The sequence below is a fragment of the Lonchura striata genome, chromosome 12, assembly GCF_050655825.1.
Source record: "Lonchura striata isolate lonStrDom1 chromosome 12, ASM5065582v1, whole genome shotgun sequence".
Lineage (NCBI taxonomy): Eukaryota > Metazoa > Chordata > Aves > Passeriformes > Estrildidae > Lonchura > Lonchura striata.
Window position 1 is genome coordinate 15335129 of NC_140714.1, and position 16507 is coordinate 15351635.

The 16507-nt window shown below is 44.0% G+C and overlaps 2 protein-coding genes and 4 non-coding genes across 26 annotated transcripts in view; 5 read left to right on the plus strand and 1 right to left on the minus strand.

Annotated features, from left to right (window-relative positions):
* PBRM1 (polybromo 1) overlaps positions 1 to 8180 on the minus strand; it is a 56622-nt gene extending 48442 nt beyond the window's left edge. For 5 of the 20 annotated variants that reach the window (XM_085590112.1, XM_085590102.1, XM_085590106.1 and 2 more), the window contains exons 1-5: positions 8022 to 8180; positions 4503 to 4658; positions 3648 to 3745; positions 2925 to 3072; positions 516 to 656 (exon numbers count right to left, since the gene is read on the minus strand). In XM_085590112.1, the coding sequence (XP_085446238.1) occupies positions 516 to 656; positions 2925 to 3072; positions 3648 to 3745; positions 4503 to 4643 (528 nt within the window). In that variant the 5' untranslated portion in view covers positions 4644 to 4658; positions 8022 to 8180. Of the gene's footprint in view, positions 1 to 515; positions 657 to 2924; positions 3073 to 3647; positions 3746 to 4502; positions 4659 to 5577; positions 7609 to 7629; positions 7785 to 8021 lie in introns of those variants that run through there. The other 15 variants (XM_021533817.3, XM_085590114.1, XM_021533783.3 and 12 more) reach the window with 12 other exon arrangements.
* A 47-nt stretch (positions 8181 to 8227) lies between these two features.
* GNL3 (G protein nucleolar 3) lies at positions 8228 to 15691 on the plus strand. 2 transcript variants are annotated; one of them, XM_021533920.4, is made up of 15 exons: positions 8228 to 8269; positions 8604 to 8662; positions 8788 to 8925; positions 9509 to 9622; positions 9782 to 9865; positions 10128 to 10263; positions 10716 to 10819; positions 11082 to 11217; positions 11689 to 11776; positions 12212 to 12395; positions 13336 to 13478; positions 14128 to 14264; positions 14765 to 14997; positions 15189 to 15270; positions 15360 to 15691. In XM_021533920.4, exons 1-15 carry the CDS (start codon positions 8257 to 8259, stop codon positions 15446 to 15448), a joined length of 1740 nt encoding a protein of 579 aa, XP_021389595.3. In that variant the 5' UTR covers positions 8228 to 8256; the 3' UTR covers positions 15449 to 15691. The 2 variants fall into 2 exon arrangements, with proteins under 2 accessions (XP_021389595.3, XP_021389604.3); XM_021533929.4 differs by having other exon boundaries at positions 11085 to 11217.
* LOC116184110 (small nucleolar RNA SNORD19) lies at positions 10319 to 10391 on the plus strand. The gene has a single exon (XR_004148850.2). It is a non-coding gene; the product is annotated as a small nucleolar RNA SNORD19 (small nucleolar RNA).
* Positions 11519 to 11592, plus strand: LOC116184111 (small nucleolar RNA SNORD19). Its single transcript, XR_004148851.1, has one exon. It is a non-coding gene; the product is annotated as a small nucleolar RNA SNORD19 (small nucleolar RNA).
* LOC116184113 (small nucleolar RNA SNORD69) lies at positions 12070 to 12145 on the plus strand. The gene has a single exon (XR_004148853.2). It is a non-coding gene; the product is annotated as a small nucleolar RNA SNORD69 (small nucleolar RNA).
* Positions 12646 to 12722, plus strand: LOC116184112 (small nucleolar RNA SNORD19). The gene has a single exon (XR_004148852.1). It is a non-coding gene; the product is annotated as a small nucleolar RNA SNORD19 (small nucleolar RNA).
* Positions 15692 to 16507: the final 816 nt, after the last annotated feature.

A 16507-nucleotide genomic window follows, 5' to 3' on the forward strand; every position in this document is an offset into this window, starting at 1 on the left:
ATTCAGATGCAACTTTTGAAGACAATATTGTTTATGCAGGTAAAGATACACTAAAAAATTCTAATTTGAGCTTTACACTGCAGAATGTCACACACATCACAAATGTGCATCCCAACATCAGAAAAACCAGGCTAGCCCAAATTTCCTCTCATAACACTCCAGGAACAGCTGCACTGACTGAATGGGGCACTTGCTGATAACTGATGTCATTAGACATGAATCTTGCTTGCAACAAATCTCAATGTTGGCATGAATTCATGCATACTTCGTATTATTCCAACTAAACCAGAACTGTGCTTTACTTTTAAAAAAGCTCACAGCTTTTTTTGCTAGGCAAAAGTGAAACACACATAACAATGCTATGAAGTGATTAACTAATAAACTTGCATAAGAAATACCCTTTAGGGCATAATTTAACAATGAAAATATTACTCAATGATTTTTCACTCTCTCAGAGTCAGCTGACATCCACAGTTACAGCCTCCCCCTTCTGCAGCTGTCATGCTCACACTTACTAATTCAGAATTTCCTTGATTGTCATGTCCTTCCTCATCATCATCATCCTCCTCAGCATCACCTTTCTGAACAAATTCATTTTTTGTGCGCAAATACAGCTCCCATAGTTTGCAGGCAGCTTTATATTCAGGAGAATCTGGCTGCAAAAACAAATCAAACATTCCAGTCAAAATTCAGGGCACTCTCATCTGGGAGAAATTTGTAAGTTATCAGCTGAAAGTTATTAAATATGAGTAATAGAAAACTTGGGAAATTCCTGCTTCATTTGTTCTTCAACAGAGGAGTTAAGAATCACAATAAGCATTGGAAAATATAACATGCATCACTCAAAAGCATCCAAGTCTTTGAGAAAACTTCACAATAAAATTAGCTGCGTTGAGGCTTGGACAAGCCAGCTAGATGAATCTGGAGAAATCACTGACTTTTGTTGAAAGTACACCACCAGCATTTAAAACAAACTAAATTTCAGTAGGCCAGAAATTTGATTTAAGTCAATACTGCTGTCATTGCATGGCACTTGAAAATTAACTTCTATAGAAGAATGCCAATAAATATCTTTGAAAGCACTGCAATGGTTTACCCTCAGCATTAACTGGGCAATTCCAAAGAAGCTGACAACACCCTACCACCTGGGTACACCTCTAGATATATCTTTTAGAAGAGGCAGAAGCATTAGATAGAAAATTAACTTTCAGAAATACAGAGCTGGTAGTGGCAGACAAGCACGTGCCTATTACCACTACCCAGAACAAAGACAGCTTTTCCACCCATGTATTTTTCCTTCCCTTTCCTCTGTCATTTAGGATCTATTTCAGGTACTCCTGCTGATAATGTCACTTTATTACTGCTGATTGCACTCTTCTTACTTCACTCTCTCAACCACTTGACAGCTTGTGGTACAAATGAGAAACCAACATGAGAACTGTTCTTAATCTTGCCTTATTAGGCTTCAATATTCTCAGCACATTAGACCAGATGTTGCTTACGAAGAGAAGATTTTTTAAGGGTATCCTGCTCCACAAATCTGCTTCTTTCTGTATGAATGCAAGATGCTCAGGAGTGAGACACTTGACCAGAAATACATAAAAGCCCAAAGCCTGCTGTTCTGCTGGAGCACTGCCAATAAAATAGCTGCTGGAATAAAGACCTTGAGAATCAATTGCTATCCCTGGTTTGTCCATGCCATGGAGCTGCCTGGGGAAGGTAAAAGGTAAAAAGATGATGTTAAGTTTTTGTGCCACACCTCCAGTTTACAGCTCCATAATTCTCTGGAAATGCCAACATTCCTTCATCCTGGAATAATGGATACCCATTTTTAGTCTAATGTAAGATCTCTATGACACAGTTAAATTTTGAGCCCACACTTCTATAGGCAAAGGCAGCACATGCTCTGTAAAACCCCAATCATTCTTTCCTGCCACTGGCCCATTAATGTTGGGGTTTTCACACTGAGTGCCTTGCAAAGGTCCAGGAGTACAAAATGGATTTGGAAATCTTTGTACATTTCCTCCTGGAAGGAGAACGTGCAAATGCATTAATCCATAAATCTGATTTTTTTCAAGAAGCTACTACACACACACACAAGTAAAACAAACACTGCCTTTCTGGATGTCACCTGACTACCCCAGCTGGGTTATTCAGAAGGAACTCATTTGGATCATCTCCAAATGAGTTCCTCCAAATCTCCAAAGATATGTGAAAGGCAATATTAGCAGGTTTACATTTGCTGTATCAGCTCATCCACCACAAACAATTTCATTGGTTTAGAGTTTTAACATAGCCTTTCATTAATTTCATCCAATTTTCCCCATTTCCTTATGAAAACTGCAATAAAACCCATTAATATCCATAATAAAATATTCAGTTTGGGGAAATTGCCATGGGGGTTGTCTTGATGACATTGCATTCACATCTATCATCATTGACCATGACAGTCAATGTGCATTTTTTTCCATTTTATTAAGTGGCAAATGGAAGAGAAAGATACAACACTCCTATCATAAGCTTGCTCTAAGCATAAACTTTTCCTTCTGAGAGGGAAAGAAAAAGAAATCTTTCTCCATTTCAAAGGGTTACACAGAGGGTGTTGTAAAATGAGAAGGCTTTAAAAGAGGAATACTTTTCTCAGTTTATATTTCCATTTTTGCTTTTGATATCTTTTGGAAAACTACATGAAGATCATCCCCACATAATTTTATGATTTTCCACAGAAAAATGGCTATAGTAGGACAACTTAGAAAGATACAGTCAACATTATGGAAATATATGCAAATAACTGCAATATGTGCTGTTCTCTTACCAATAAGACTTCAGGCTAAACTGAAGAGGTTTTGGCCAAACCGAGGCAGAATTTGAACATCTTTATTCCTTTTACAATGGATTTGAGCCTTTACATGTAGTTTGCTTACCTTATAGTAAGCCTTTGCATTGTTAAAGAGAAGCTGGAAATCAGCAGTCAGCACATTCACATCATCATATTCCTCCATCTTCAGCTTTTGTTGTATTTTCATTAAATCAATTGGCTGAGAAACCACTTCATAATAATCTGGCTGATTTCTGTTGCAATGACAAAAACAGTCATCATATCCCAAGCAGTAAAACCCAAAGCACAGCACTAAAGCTCTGCATGTTTATGACTAAATAAACCAAAGAAAGTTCCAATACATTTCTGTTACAGCTAAAAGATCTGGACAGTGCTCTATCAGTCAGCTCACTTCATGCATGTTCTGCTACTACTCAATTTTCTAAGCTTAAGAGAGAATTCAGCCTCTTACTTAGCTCCTACATTTTCAAGGGTCACTTCTATTAACCTTCCCAAGCTGTGTCCTTAGTATTACATCCCATCACTTAGCCAGAACCTCTTATAATCAAAGGCATGAATGTTTTAGCAGGTGCCACAAGAAACATTTTAAATTAATTCAGTGTATCCCTTTTCTTTTTCCCTGAAAAAGAGCACCAATGTAAGCATGTCCCATTGAATAATTACATCAAACACCTAGATCAAACACTGATATGAAACAATGACAAATGTAGCTCAGATTTTTCATAAAGTATTGCTGAAGTAATTATCAATTCCCACTTCTCCCTGATTAAATCTCAGGTTCAAGGTTTAACCAGACCTGTGGCCTCACCTTCTCTTGGGTGCCCTGATGAAGAGCTCACAAAGGAGCCTGCCCTGCTCATCTTTGTAGTCTCTGATGGTGTTGTAGAGTTCATGGCAGACAGCAATCTGAAAGGCAAGAACAATTAAATAAGGAAAAGGGAGAGAATTTTAAGGATATAACAAACAAAAGCCTGCTTACAAAGGGAAGGACAAGCTGCCAATCCATAGTATGCCCTAAAGCAGAAGTGAGAAGCAACTGAAGCGCCACCTCACACTTTAGCAGGATACCTTACAAGTGTGCCAGGTACTGTATGATCTCCATTTATTTTTTGAACATAGGAAGCTTTATTTCAATGCTAATTCTAAGCAAAACACCCAAAATGTAAATTAATTCAGTGCAATTCTCTCCAAGTTACAGGCATCTACAATAACAAGGGTTCTTCTGCCCTACAGTTAATTAACATTAGACTGCTCATGCAATGGCATAGCAGAGGCATTGTACACTTCAGCAATCACTGCCTGTGCCATTCCCCACTCATCCCTCTGCATTTGCTATGCAGACACAGCTCTCAACTTCTGCACATTATGATTTCAGCTCATTCTCCAACTTCCTTCCATCTGCTAAAATCATCAGCAAAAACAAAATAGCAAAGACAAAACAGCAAAGAAAAACATGAAAGTGGTAAGCCAGGACCAAGCCAAAGCCGAAGCTGAATGAGGTCCTAAACAAAACTCAGCCAAGGCTGGAATAGATTCAGGACCAGTGTGCATGTGCTACATATGGTCATTGATTTTACAGTCCAGCATGTTCCAGACAGACTGTTTCTTGGTGATACAATATCCCCCCCAAAAAAAAAGGTGCAGTCAGTAAGAAAGTACTAACAGGATCTACAGTTGGGAGATTGGAAAGTCGTCTCCTCTTCCTGCTTGGGCCTGGTACATTGGTGGAGTGATGGGCATCGTCGAAGTCGCCGCCGCTGACGCTGCTGGAAGGAGAGGTGGCTCTTCGCCTCTTGGAACCCATGGAATCCAACTTCTTCTATAATGAACAGAAACATCCTTAAAGCCCTGCCATTGCATCCCAACCCTCTGCTGAGAGCTACCCACACAATTCCCAAGAGTAAAGGAAATCAAAATGCTCCTACAGTTTTATAGTCACCAATGATAGCAAGGCCAGAAACCCCCAAGCTCACACTCACTGAATTAGAAATTCTTCACATAATATGTTCTTAAACTCTCTACATTTTCATACCCCATCCCATGCGCAAAAACTAAGCAAGAGCCACTGTTTTCAACAAAAAAGCTGTACAGAGACACATGCTCAGTTCTGGTGTAAAAACACTTAATTCCACGGCAAAGTACAAAACCACGAAAAACAGACCAAAAAAGAAAAAAAAACAACCAACCAAAACAAATTACAAATGAAAAGGGCCACACAATACCTTGTGTTATGTTCAAGAGAAAAAAAGGACTGGATCACCATGGGACTGCCCACTCCCACTTTATGTGTGGGATGAATGGCTCAACCATGGAGAAACAGAAAAAGCTCCCTCCTCTTCTGGCCATAGTTTTGCATTTACCAACACAAGCAGTGACAAATGAATAACCACCATCCAACAACTATGGTAATTTATGGAACAAGTTATTGGCTCTTTCCCAACTTCCAGTGACAGCATCAGAAAAGTATCTTTATTTGTGGCTATCTCAAAGGCTGAGCACAGAACAGATGCATCTATCTCAGCCCATCCCCATTTTCCAACCAAATCCAGGGATTTCTTTCAGGAGGCACTCAGATGGTTGACAAGGTATGGCAGCACGAGGTAACTGCATTAAAGCATTTCTCTTAGAGACAACTTCAGGCACACACATGAGATGAGTAAGGTAGGAATAATTAACAGTTAGGAAAAAGAAAAGCAAAAGGCCAAGGCAGAGGGATGGAGATACAATCAATAATTTACCAGATTTACCAGAGTAGAACCAGCACCTCGAAAAGCCAATCTCCTCATAGTGTCTGATGGGCAAGCACAGATACTGCGAGAAGGGGACACTCTAAGAGTGGCAAACCAGTAATGGTGTTAGTACAGCCACAACTGGAAGACAAGAAAAAGCAAAGAGAGAGAGAAGAAAATTCAGACTAGGTAGATAAAGAATAAAATCAAAGAATAAAGTGGATAATTACAGTGACAGAGAAAAAAAGCAAGAAACAGAAGGCAACTTTTTATAGCCCAGCAGAAACTCTACAAAGTAATTCTGTACACAGAATGCTAGACACTTCTGTCATTGTCACAGTAAAAATACATTTCTCTCATGTTCCTGAATATGCATTACAGATTTCACCGCCACTTGCTAGAGAATGATTCATCAAGAGCAGAAAGTAAACAGAAGTGATACCTGACCTGAGAGTACAAACCAGAAAGCTGTAAAACTTACAGAATGCAAAGCAGTACAGTGCTTATAAGAACATAATCTTAAGGTCAACAAGCATTTATTAAACTCTAAGATGATGCACCTCCAAAATTCTTCAGAGTAGACTTTTATACTCAGAAGTAAGCAGTAAGTATGCAGCCATACGCTAAAAAAAAAAAAAAGTTTCAATTTCTAAGCCTCCAAGCCTTATTTTTTTCACAGAAATTCCATGTGAAATATACAGAACCATTTAATAGCAAAATGTTTGCTTCTGCGTAGTTCTTCCAACTCCTGCCTTCAATCAAACCCCAGAGAGGTTCTTTCACAGTTCAGCACTCTGAACATTCTCGTAACATGAACATGCAGAGAAGCTCTGTGGTTTATCAGCAGGCAATTCATTTTGGGAACTGACAACAGCCTCAAGCCTTGGCACAGCCTCCAACTTCCATCTGAGGGCTACAGTCTGGAGTGGCTCGACCAGGCAGGTGCTGGGAAACACAAGCCCTTGGTTGTGGAAGAAAGGCAGGAGGGACTACCAGAATCAATAATTCTGCTTCAACCAGGAACCCAAGAGTACACTAAGACCAGTCCCATCCTGAAATAAAGATCTGGGAAGCTCCCAACCAGAACTGCCTGCAGACTGTACATCAGCTGCTCCATGTGTACTGTCCAGGGCACAATGCTGTGGATCTCAGCCATACTCTGACACTGCTGTGATCAAGGTACCCTCACCACTCACACAGCCTCCAAAACACGTTTTTCTCCTCTAATAACCCTGTAAAACATGCATCAGTCTGGACAACATCACAAACACTCAGGGAGAGACCTGCTGATGTACCACTCACTGAAGGTGAGGCTCCAAAACACAAACTTCTTCCTAAACTGCCACACTCCTAAGCACAGAGAACTCAGCTGTGCACAGAAACACAGCTTTGCTGAAGAACCTCTCTCCCCGAGTTTCTTCTGCAATTGCACTGCTGGCTCACAGGTCTCTCAACAGTCACACCAAGAATCTCCACTGCTACCAATGACCACCTCCAATTCAACAGCAGCTTGAGCATCTCCTCGGTAATTGCCCCCACCAGCCATAAAAATGTCACAAAACCACAGCAAGAAAAGCTTTGGCCATTACTAATTCACATGTATACTGATATACACAACGGGGGGAAGGAAGGAAGGCTGTCCCTCCCAAAAGCTGTAGGGAAGGACCACAACAAGTGTCACCCACTCCAACCTCCCTACACCCACAGGTTTTACACTCGTCGGACATAACACACTTAAAATAAAACATTCTAACACACTAGAGGTTCATTTTCTGCCTCCAGGCAGAGGAAAGCGAAAAGCCAACAGATACCACGGGTAGTACTTATTGCTATCAGGATCTCCCACGTTTCACCAGAAACACGAAACACGGTAAATTTAGCAAAGGGAACAGGGGAGGGAAACGCAAAGGGAACAGGGGAGGGAAAAGCCGGAATTTCCCCCGGTTACCGATCCCATTGAAAGCTGCTACGGGATGGGAAGAGGGGGCTGGCAGCAGCCAGGCACGGTAACAGGGCAAAGCTGACGGGAAAGCGAGAGGGACAACACATCCATCGTTTTACCGGCACCGGGACAAGGAACAAAGGCAGCAAATCCGGAACTGCCCGAGGCGCCGGAGCCCTGCCCGGGAGGTGAGGCGCTACCCACAACAGGAAACAAAGAAAAGCCTTTCCCGGCACCGGGCGGCCAGGACGGGGTCCCGGGCCCGCCCCGCGGGGCACGACCCGCCGCGCTCAGCGCGCGGGCCCGGGCGGCGCCGGCACGGGAACACGGCGGGAGCGGGGCGGGGAGGAGGGGCTGAGGCGCACCCGGGCCCGGGCAGGTGACGGGGGCCGGCGGCGCTCGGTGCCCCGGGCCCGGCGCGCCGGGGCCGCTGCGCGCTCGGGCGGCGCCGCCACACAAAGGGAGGCAGCGGCCTCCAAGCTCCGGCCCGCGCCCCGCCCGCGCCGCTCACCCCGCCGGCTCCGCTCCGCCTCCCGCAGCCGCGGCCGACCCGGGGTGGGTGCGCGGGGTCCGCCCGGCCCGGCCCGTCCCGCCGGTACCGCCCGTCCGACACCGCCGGTGCCGCCGCCGCCGCTGCCGCAAAGCGCGCCCGGCCGCCCAACGCGCCGAGCCCGCGCGACACCCCGGCGGGGCAGCGCCGGCGCGCTTTACGGCAGCGCCCGCCGGCGGGAGCACGTGGCGGCGCCATGAAGCGGCCGAGTGAGCGCCGGGAGCGGCTCCGGGACGGGCACGGGCTCGGGCACGGGCACGGGCACCGAGCGGGCGGGAACGGCACGGGGAGGGCGCGGGAGGCGGCCCGGCACCGGGGGGCGGCGGCCCGGCACCGGGGGGCGGCGGCCCGGCACCGGGGGGCGGCGGCCCGGCACCGGGGGGCGGCGGCCCGGCACCGGGGGGCGGCGGCCCGGCACCGGGGGGCGGCGGCCCGGCACCGGGGGGCGGCGGCCGCCCGTGGCCGAGCGAGCGGCAGCGGTGGAGGAGGCGGGAGTCGGGGCCGGGGGATGTGCGCGGCGCTGACGGGCGCGGTGCGTTGCAGAGCTGCGGAAGGCGAGCAAGAGGCTGAGCTGCCACAAGCGCTACAAGATCCAGAAGAAGGTGAGGCCCGGCCCAGCGCGGCCCCCGCGCCGCGTTCGGCGATTTTGGGGCCGCTGCGCTGAAGTTTTGGGCCTCAGAGTGAGAACGTTTCTTGTGCCTGCCCTCATTTCTTGTGCTTCCCTCAGATAAGAGAACACCACCGGAAAGTCCGCAAGGAGGCCAAGAAACGCGGCCACAAGAAGCCCAAGAAAGACCCCGGAATTCCCAGTGCTGCGCCGTTTAAGGAAGAGCTGCTGCGGGAAGCAGAGCAAAGAAAGCAGAGGGTAAAACACAGTTTTTGGTAAAGAGAACAAGAACTGAGAGCATCCCCTTCTGTAAGGAAGCTTTGTGTGCACTCAGAGGAGCAGTCATGGTAGATGGTCCCAGCAAACTCGTGCTTTGGAAAAATGATGTATTTATTTCCAGCACCGTACTGTGTGCATTGATTTGCTCTTTTATTTTTAACCTTCGTTTCCTCACTGGGATGGGAGCATGCTGGAAGTGTCTTTTCTAATGCAGTCAGAATCCCCTGTGGTGCTGGGATACAGAAATGTCCCATCAGAGTGCTGGGAGTTAAATCATGGCATTATGTGATTACACAGAAAATCGGGATCTGCTGTCTGCAGTGTGCACTAATGTGGCATTTGTCAGCTGTAGTGGTGGCTGCAGCGCTGCTGTTCTGGGATCAAGCAAATGCATGGCTGCCTCTGGGTAGGATGCAAAAAAAGAGTTCCCAGAGTTACTTGGACAGCCAGGACTTCTAACTGAGCTGGCTCAGGAGCTTGGGTCAGGAATGGGGAGAAAGAACATTCTTCCTTAGCACCTTCAAAGATGTTTTATCTGCCCTGGGTTTTTGTTTGTGATCAGCTTGAAGAACTGAAACAAAAGCAGAAGCTCAATAGACAGAAAGAACATGAAAAGAAGAGGAAGCTGGAAGCTAAAAAGAATGCAGTCACAATCAAGGAGAAAGCAGAGGGAAAGGTAGGGGTCCTGTATGATTTTGATTCCTTGAACCTGGAGAAGTCATCCTGAAACTGCACCTTCTTAAGCAGCAGTTTACATTTTCATGCTGAATATGCACACAAGTAGTAGACACTAATTCTCATTTAAATAATTTCCTTTTGTTTTTATTTGCTTTAGGACTCCCCTGGCAAATCTAAAGGAAAGACTAAAAAACCACTGAATAAAAATTCTAAGAAATCATTCTGCAGGGAGCTTATGAAGGTGAAATGCTTTAACTATTTTTTTTATCATTAGATATAGATATATAGATATTTTATATCACTAAAGAGTCAGCAATAAGATCACTTGTTATTTTGCTTTTTTTGTATTACTGTTTAGAGCACAAAGTTTGTCTGTGATAAACTAGAACACTGATGGGATTTTACAACAGAAAATGTTAACTATTTTTGTAAGCCACAGCTATAGCAGAATTGTAATCTGGTCTGTGATGTCTTGTTGGATTCCTGTCTTTTTTCTGACCCAGGTGCTTGAGGCCTCAGATGTGGTTCTGGAGGTTTTGGATGCCAGAGATCCAATGGGCTGCAGGTGTCCTCAGCTGGAGCAAGCTGTCACTTCCTCTGGAGGGAACAAAAAGCTGCTCTTGGTTCTGAACAAAATTGGTAAGAAACACAGGTTTTCTCAAAGTGTTACTGGCACTGTGTTTCTGTGGTGGGTGAGCTATGAAGATTTTAAAGGAATCTGAGATTCCATTGAAGACATGAGATCCAACTCTGAGCTCACTACAAAGGCTGGAAATTACCCAGTACCAGTAGCTAATTAAAGAAAACAAAATACCAAGAGCAACAAGAAGAGCAAAGGGAACTCTGTGGTAGAAGTCAGAATCTTTCACAGATCATTCTGTACCATGCAAAGTCTTCTAGCCAGAGCCCAGCATTAAAAGCCTAATACAGAGGCCAGAAATGTAATTGTGATATGTTCTGCTAAGGCAGAAAGAGAGACTCTGTGTGCCTTTGGGGAAGGTATCCAGTACTTCATATTAGAGTTCTCAGCCAAATGGTATTTGTCATGATAGGATTAATTTAAGGAGTGAAAGAACTGCTCTTCTTTCCAGATTTGGTGCCAAAGAACAACATAGAGAAATGGTTGAATTATTTGAAGAAGGAGTTTCCAACAGTTGCTTTTAAGTCAGCAACAATTATGAAGGACAAGACTATGGTAAGAGCACTGCAGGCTGTCCCACGAAAAGTTCATGTGTTTGCAGTCATACATGTTGGAACATCTTTAAAATTCCTTTCTCCCTGGTTTGGTTGCACTTTTTGGTTGATGGATGTGCCTTTACACTTCAATTGAGCTTTGCAATACAGTGGGAGAATTCTTAGCACAGAAATTACAGTAGATTAATAAATCTAAGTATCCATATTTTATCTTCCTTAATAGCTCCTGACCATGGGCTTTTTTTTGCCTTTGAATCTGGTAGCAGGAACAGGTCACAAAAAGACATGCACGTGTTGATTTCGCAGAAACCACTCAGTATTTTGGAAGCAAATGCCTTTTGAAGCTTCTTCAAGGGTATGGCAAGACCCAAGACAAAGCCATTCAGGTTGGGGTTGTAGGTAAGTGTTTGGAGAAACAGGAGGAGTTTCTTTCTCCTATAAAGCTTTGGGATCCTGTATTCCTGGACTGGGTAAAACTGCTGACACCTGGTTTGCTAATGAGCTTTCTAGTCACTGTTCTTTGCTCCAAGACTCTCAGTGTTGTAGTGCTTCAGCTGCCAGGGATCCATGGTGCACTGCCATGTGCAGCACGGGGATCTGTGGGAGAACAAAGAAGGCAGGATATGTGCTCCACTGGCCCTGCCTTCCCCATGCCTGACAAAAATCCCATGGAGTATAGCACCACAAATCCTACAAGTGTGAGAAATGAGGATACATTCTTTGTCTTACTTCTGTAGTGAAGACTTCAGATCCAACTCTGATCTCACACTGATGCTTACGTTAGCAAAGCTACCTGGAAGAAGCTGTTTTGATTGGTGTTAAAAAGCTGTTTTCTTATTAACTAAAAGGATTTATGTGATTTTTCCTCAGGTTTCCCTAATGTGGGAAAGAGCAGCATAATCAACAGTCTCAAAGGAAAGCGTGCTTGTAATGTTGGCCTGACAAGAGGTGTTACCAAGTAAGCTCAGTCTGATAAAAGCTGTTCCTTTCCTTGTTTGTTGTGTTTCAGTTACCATGAGTTTGTGTTTTAGTCCATTAGGGACAAAGCACACCCAGTGTGCAGTTTTAAATGCACATTAAAATTTGCAAGATGAAAGGTATTGGTATGTGTGATGCAAGCTTTCTCCAGGGGATAGTGTATAAACTTGATGTTTTGCAAAGCATTCTATATTGTGGAATATGTATGCTTTTGCTTGAAGTTTGTTTTGTTTGTTTAAATTTTGTTTGTTTTGTTTGTTTAAATTTCTATCCTACGCAAAGCACATGATGACAAAACATTGAAACTGACTTTATGAAGTACATTCAATCCAACACTGAGCTTTGTGTCTTGCATCCCTCACCATTACCAGTCCTTCACTGATTATCTGCTCACAGTGCATTTTTCTCTGAACAGGTCCATGCAAATTGTGCACCTTGATAAGCAGACAAAGATGCTGGACAGTCCAAGTATAATTGCAGATCCTTCTAACAGTGCCCTCACTCTGGCCTTGAGAAGTATCATAGACCCTGAAGGATCAGACTCAGCAGATGTGCTTGAAGGAGTAAATGCCATCATAAATCACTGCAGTAAGCAGCAGGTGAGATCCATCTTTCTTCTACGTCTCTCACTGCATCAGACTTCTCTTTAGGTTTCCTAGGCCAAATAATGAAAGTTCATTTTGCTGTAGCTAATTCTGATAGGTTTTGAACTGCTTTCCCTAACCATACAAAGTGGCAATGCCAAGTGTGAGCCTTCATCCTTACAAACAGAAGACAGAACAGCATGCCACGATCCTGACAGCCAGAGTAAACAGCATTGCTTTTAAGACCTATCAGCACACAGAGAGTGAAAAATGATGATACTGCCTCTGTATTGCCTAGGTTACAGTGAAGACCTCAGATCCAACTCTGATTTCACTCTAGTTTCAAGCAAATTAACCTAAGCCTAATTGCCTTTCAGTTATTTGAGAAGGGTTTTCATAGACCAGTGTGCTATCCCATTGCAGCACATGTCACATTTGAGACAGCTACAACATGTAGAGTACCAGCATACAATAACAAAAAGCTTCACCCCATGCAGAGTAACACCTCTTCAGAAGGCTGCAAGCATCTCCCCTTCTTGTTCTTCAGCCCAGCCTTTTATCCCCTCATGTTCCTGCAGTGCCCCTGTGTGCCCCCTGTTCCCTTTGGTGGTTGCTCAGAGCACCTGGGCACTCCATGGCTCACTGCTGCCAGTGCTGCTCACCTGCTGCTCACAGCTGTGCCCACTGGGGATGAGGCTGGGCTCAGCCCCATTCCCAGTCCCCAAAATGTGCACCTACACTGTCTCTGTACACCCACAAGTCTGGTTGAGTGGCAGATGAGTTTGTTGATGAAGCAGGCTTTTTGCTTTCTAATGTTTACTCCCACATGAGTGAGAAAAACGGCTTTTCTCTTACTCTGTCCTCACTGTTACCCAACTTCATTTGCTCTTTTACTCATTAAACTGTGAGAAAGATGGGCATCTCTTTCTAAGTGTGCCATTTTCTTTTACCCTAGGTAATGATGCACTATAATATCCCAGATTTCAGGGACCCCGAAGAGTTTTTATCTTTACTGGCTCAGAAGAGAGGCATGCTGAAAAAGGGAGGTGTTCCTGACATAGAAAATATGGCTAAATTAGTGCTTTGTGACTGGACAGGGTATGTATGCTGTGAACTTTGCTCTGTGCTGCTCACTTTTTTCTCACTCTTAATCCAGCACAGCAGAAGCACTTAAAAACTGAGAGGCTGCTTTTTACTCTTCCTTTTTCACATTTCACTTGGGTAAAGAGCTGGATTGTCCAACAGATTTAGAGAATGCCATACACAGAGAATTTTCTGAAGTAGTGAAGGATACATGAGAAGAGTCAAAACCTGTTGTACATTGCTCTGTAGATTTTGTAATGGAAATCTGCTTTCCTCTCGAATAGCAAGTCCATGTTCTCCTCTAGACAGGAAAGGATATGGCAAACTTTCTGTGAAAATTTAGGGTGGTTTCTATATTCTGAGGATAGGAATAATGTAACTCAGATTGAGTAATTGACTGTGACTATCTCCCTTGCTGAAGTGACTCAGCTGCTTTTACAGGCAGATGATTTGTGTTGACAAAGTGCTATTGCATTTTCTGCTCAGGAGTGGGGTATCCCCTTAATATTGTTGACAACTTCAGAGTCAAATTTTAATACCTATTGAACTGCTGTTAAACCCTTACTAGTTTGAGAGCTTTGTGCTCTGGGCTTTATTTTTAAATACAGTGATTTAATTGTGTTATCTTTAGTTGTTTTTTAATGCTGGTTTTTATTTTTTTCAGAGCCAGAATAAAGTACTACTCACAACCTCCAGGATTTCAGAAACTACCACCCTATCTTACAGAACAAAAAATAGCTGAAATGCAGGAAGGCTTTAATTTAAATAACCTAGAACAAGAAAACAGCATCACTGTTCAAGGTAGGACTGTTCTATAATAGACTACCATTAACCATCGAGTCACAGATTGGCCTGGGTTGGCAGGGGCCTCAAAGACCAACTTGTTCCAGACCCCCTGCTCTGGGCAGAGCCACCTTTCACTCAGACCAGATTAGTCAGAGCCCCCTCCAGCTTGGCCTCGAGCACTTCCAGGGATAGGGCAGCCACAGCTTCTCTGGGAAACCTGTGCCCGGCCCTCACCATCCTCACAGTAAATACTTTTTTCCTGCTATCTAATCTAAATCCACTTAGGTAAATTTAACTATACTCAAATCCAGGATTTCCAGCTCCTAGCAGTTTTCTGTAGATGCCTCAGGGGAAGCTTTTCTCAGAGAATTTCCTTGCCTTGGTGGCAGAACCTGTGTGGGAGCCCTGTGTGTGGCAGGGAGGGGGCAGAACTGCAGTGTCCCTACTTGGGGGCTGGGCATTCCATCTGTGCTAAATGACAGGAACTGAACAGACACTTCTTGTGTTTTCTGCAGCTTTAAAGCACCCCAGTCCAGCAAACAGCATTGTTTTTCAGTCAGCTGGAATGACAAATGGGACAATAGAGGAAAATAAAGTGATAGAGGAAGGACCAGAGTGGGGAAACATGGAAACAAGCAAGGAGGAGGAAGAGGAAGAAGAGGAGGAAGAGGATGAAGAGGAATTCACAGAAAGTGATGATGATGAAGATGATGTGGAAGAAGATGATGATGATGATGATATCAGAGAGGTAAATGAGGGTTTCACTATGGTTGGGCTTTTTTCCTGAATTAAGGAAACAATACTGTTCCAAGTCAGCCTCAGTGGTGAGGCTCAGCTATACAAGGGGCCATCCACACTTTCCCCAGGCTCTGTTAGGTTTCATTTTCATGGGAGATTTCATTAGTGATGTTAAAATAATATCTGACCTCTGACTTGTAGGAAAGCCAAGTTCAGGTCACCAGAAAAGCAAAGCCTGGAAAACACCAAATGAATCCTGCAAATTCCAGAGAGCAGAGGGCAGGTGTGTATTCAGAGCCCTGCCTTAAGGATGGGCTCTGGGAGCTCCAGGATTTGCACTGGTTTCACTAACACATGATCTTCTCTTCTCAGGAAATGAACGTTCCAGAGCACTGTCCTTCAGCTTAGATAAACCAGCAGATGAAGATGATGCCTATGATTTTAATACAGATTATGTGTAACAAATCAGGTGGGAAGGCACTGTTTGGAGAGCTGCTACTGGCTTTCAGAACAGTCAGGAAGACTGGGGTTGCAGCAGAAGCTGGAGGAGTGCTGCAGAACCACAGCTGCTGCAGAGTCAAATATAATGTACATAATATGTGTCTCCCTTGATAGTTCCAGATTTTATACAGGTCTAGGAAACTGTTATTCAGCTTTGTCATAAAGTTTATTTCCTCTATTAAAGCCTATTAAAAAATTCCTAATAGACTCACTTAGTCTGTTCATTTTGCTTTACAAAATACCTTTCAAGAGGATAAACGATTGTCTTTGAAAAATTAAATGTTTCATTCTAGTCACGTTCGAACAACAAATCTAAGTTTTCCCTAGAGGATTACAAAGGATTACATTTTACCCTTAGAGCATGACTTCAGACAGTGACTTTTCAGTAAATTTTTGTAAAACTCGTAGAATTTTCACATGTAAAGGTTGGCTAGAAAATGCTCCTTATTTCAACTAGATATAAAGTAATTTACCCAAACACAATTTTTATGTTCTGAACCCTCACTGGGAATGGTAAATGGCATTTCATTAGTAATCCATCTCCCCTGGGGAATAAGTGGATTGATTTTACGCTTGAACAAGAGTGTTGTTACCTGATGGCACCTGTTGCACCTGGCAATAACTGGCCAATATAAAGCAAAACACTGCCCTGTGCAATAAGGATGTGCTGCTGTGCCCAGCCTGTAGCAGAAGTGGGACTGCAAGAGAATTGCCAAGAGGCCCTGCAGCTGCTCTAGGAGTTAAGTGTTTATAATAAATGCCTGACAGTAAATATCTCCTGTACATCTGTTTTCTTCCCATTAGGTGAAAAGTATTTCTGTGTTCTTTGATAAAGTGTGTTTTCCGTCAATGTGTGCTGAAGCATAGATTCTCATGGGCAGCTTAAAAATATGTCAGGTGCATGCACAGGCAGTTCCTTTAAGCCTGCTAAAACACAGTTTGCTCAGCTGAATTAAATTGGTGTCTGCTAATCCAAGTAAAATATTTCAAAGTTGGTAATTGAATTTACTTCACTACTC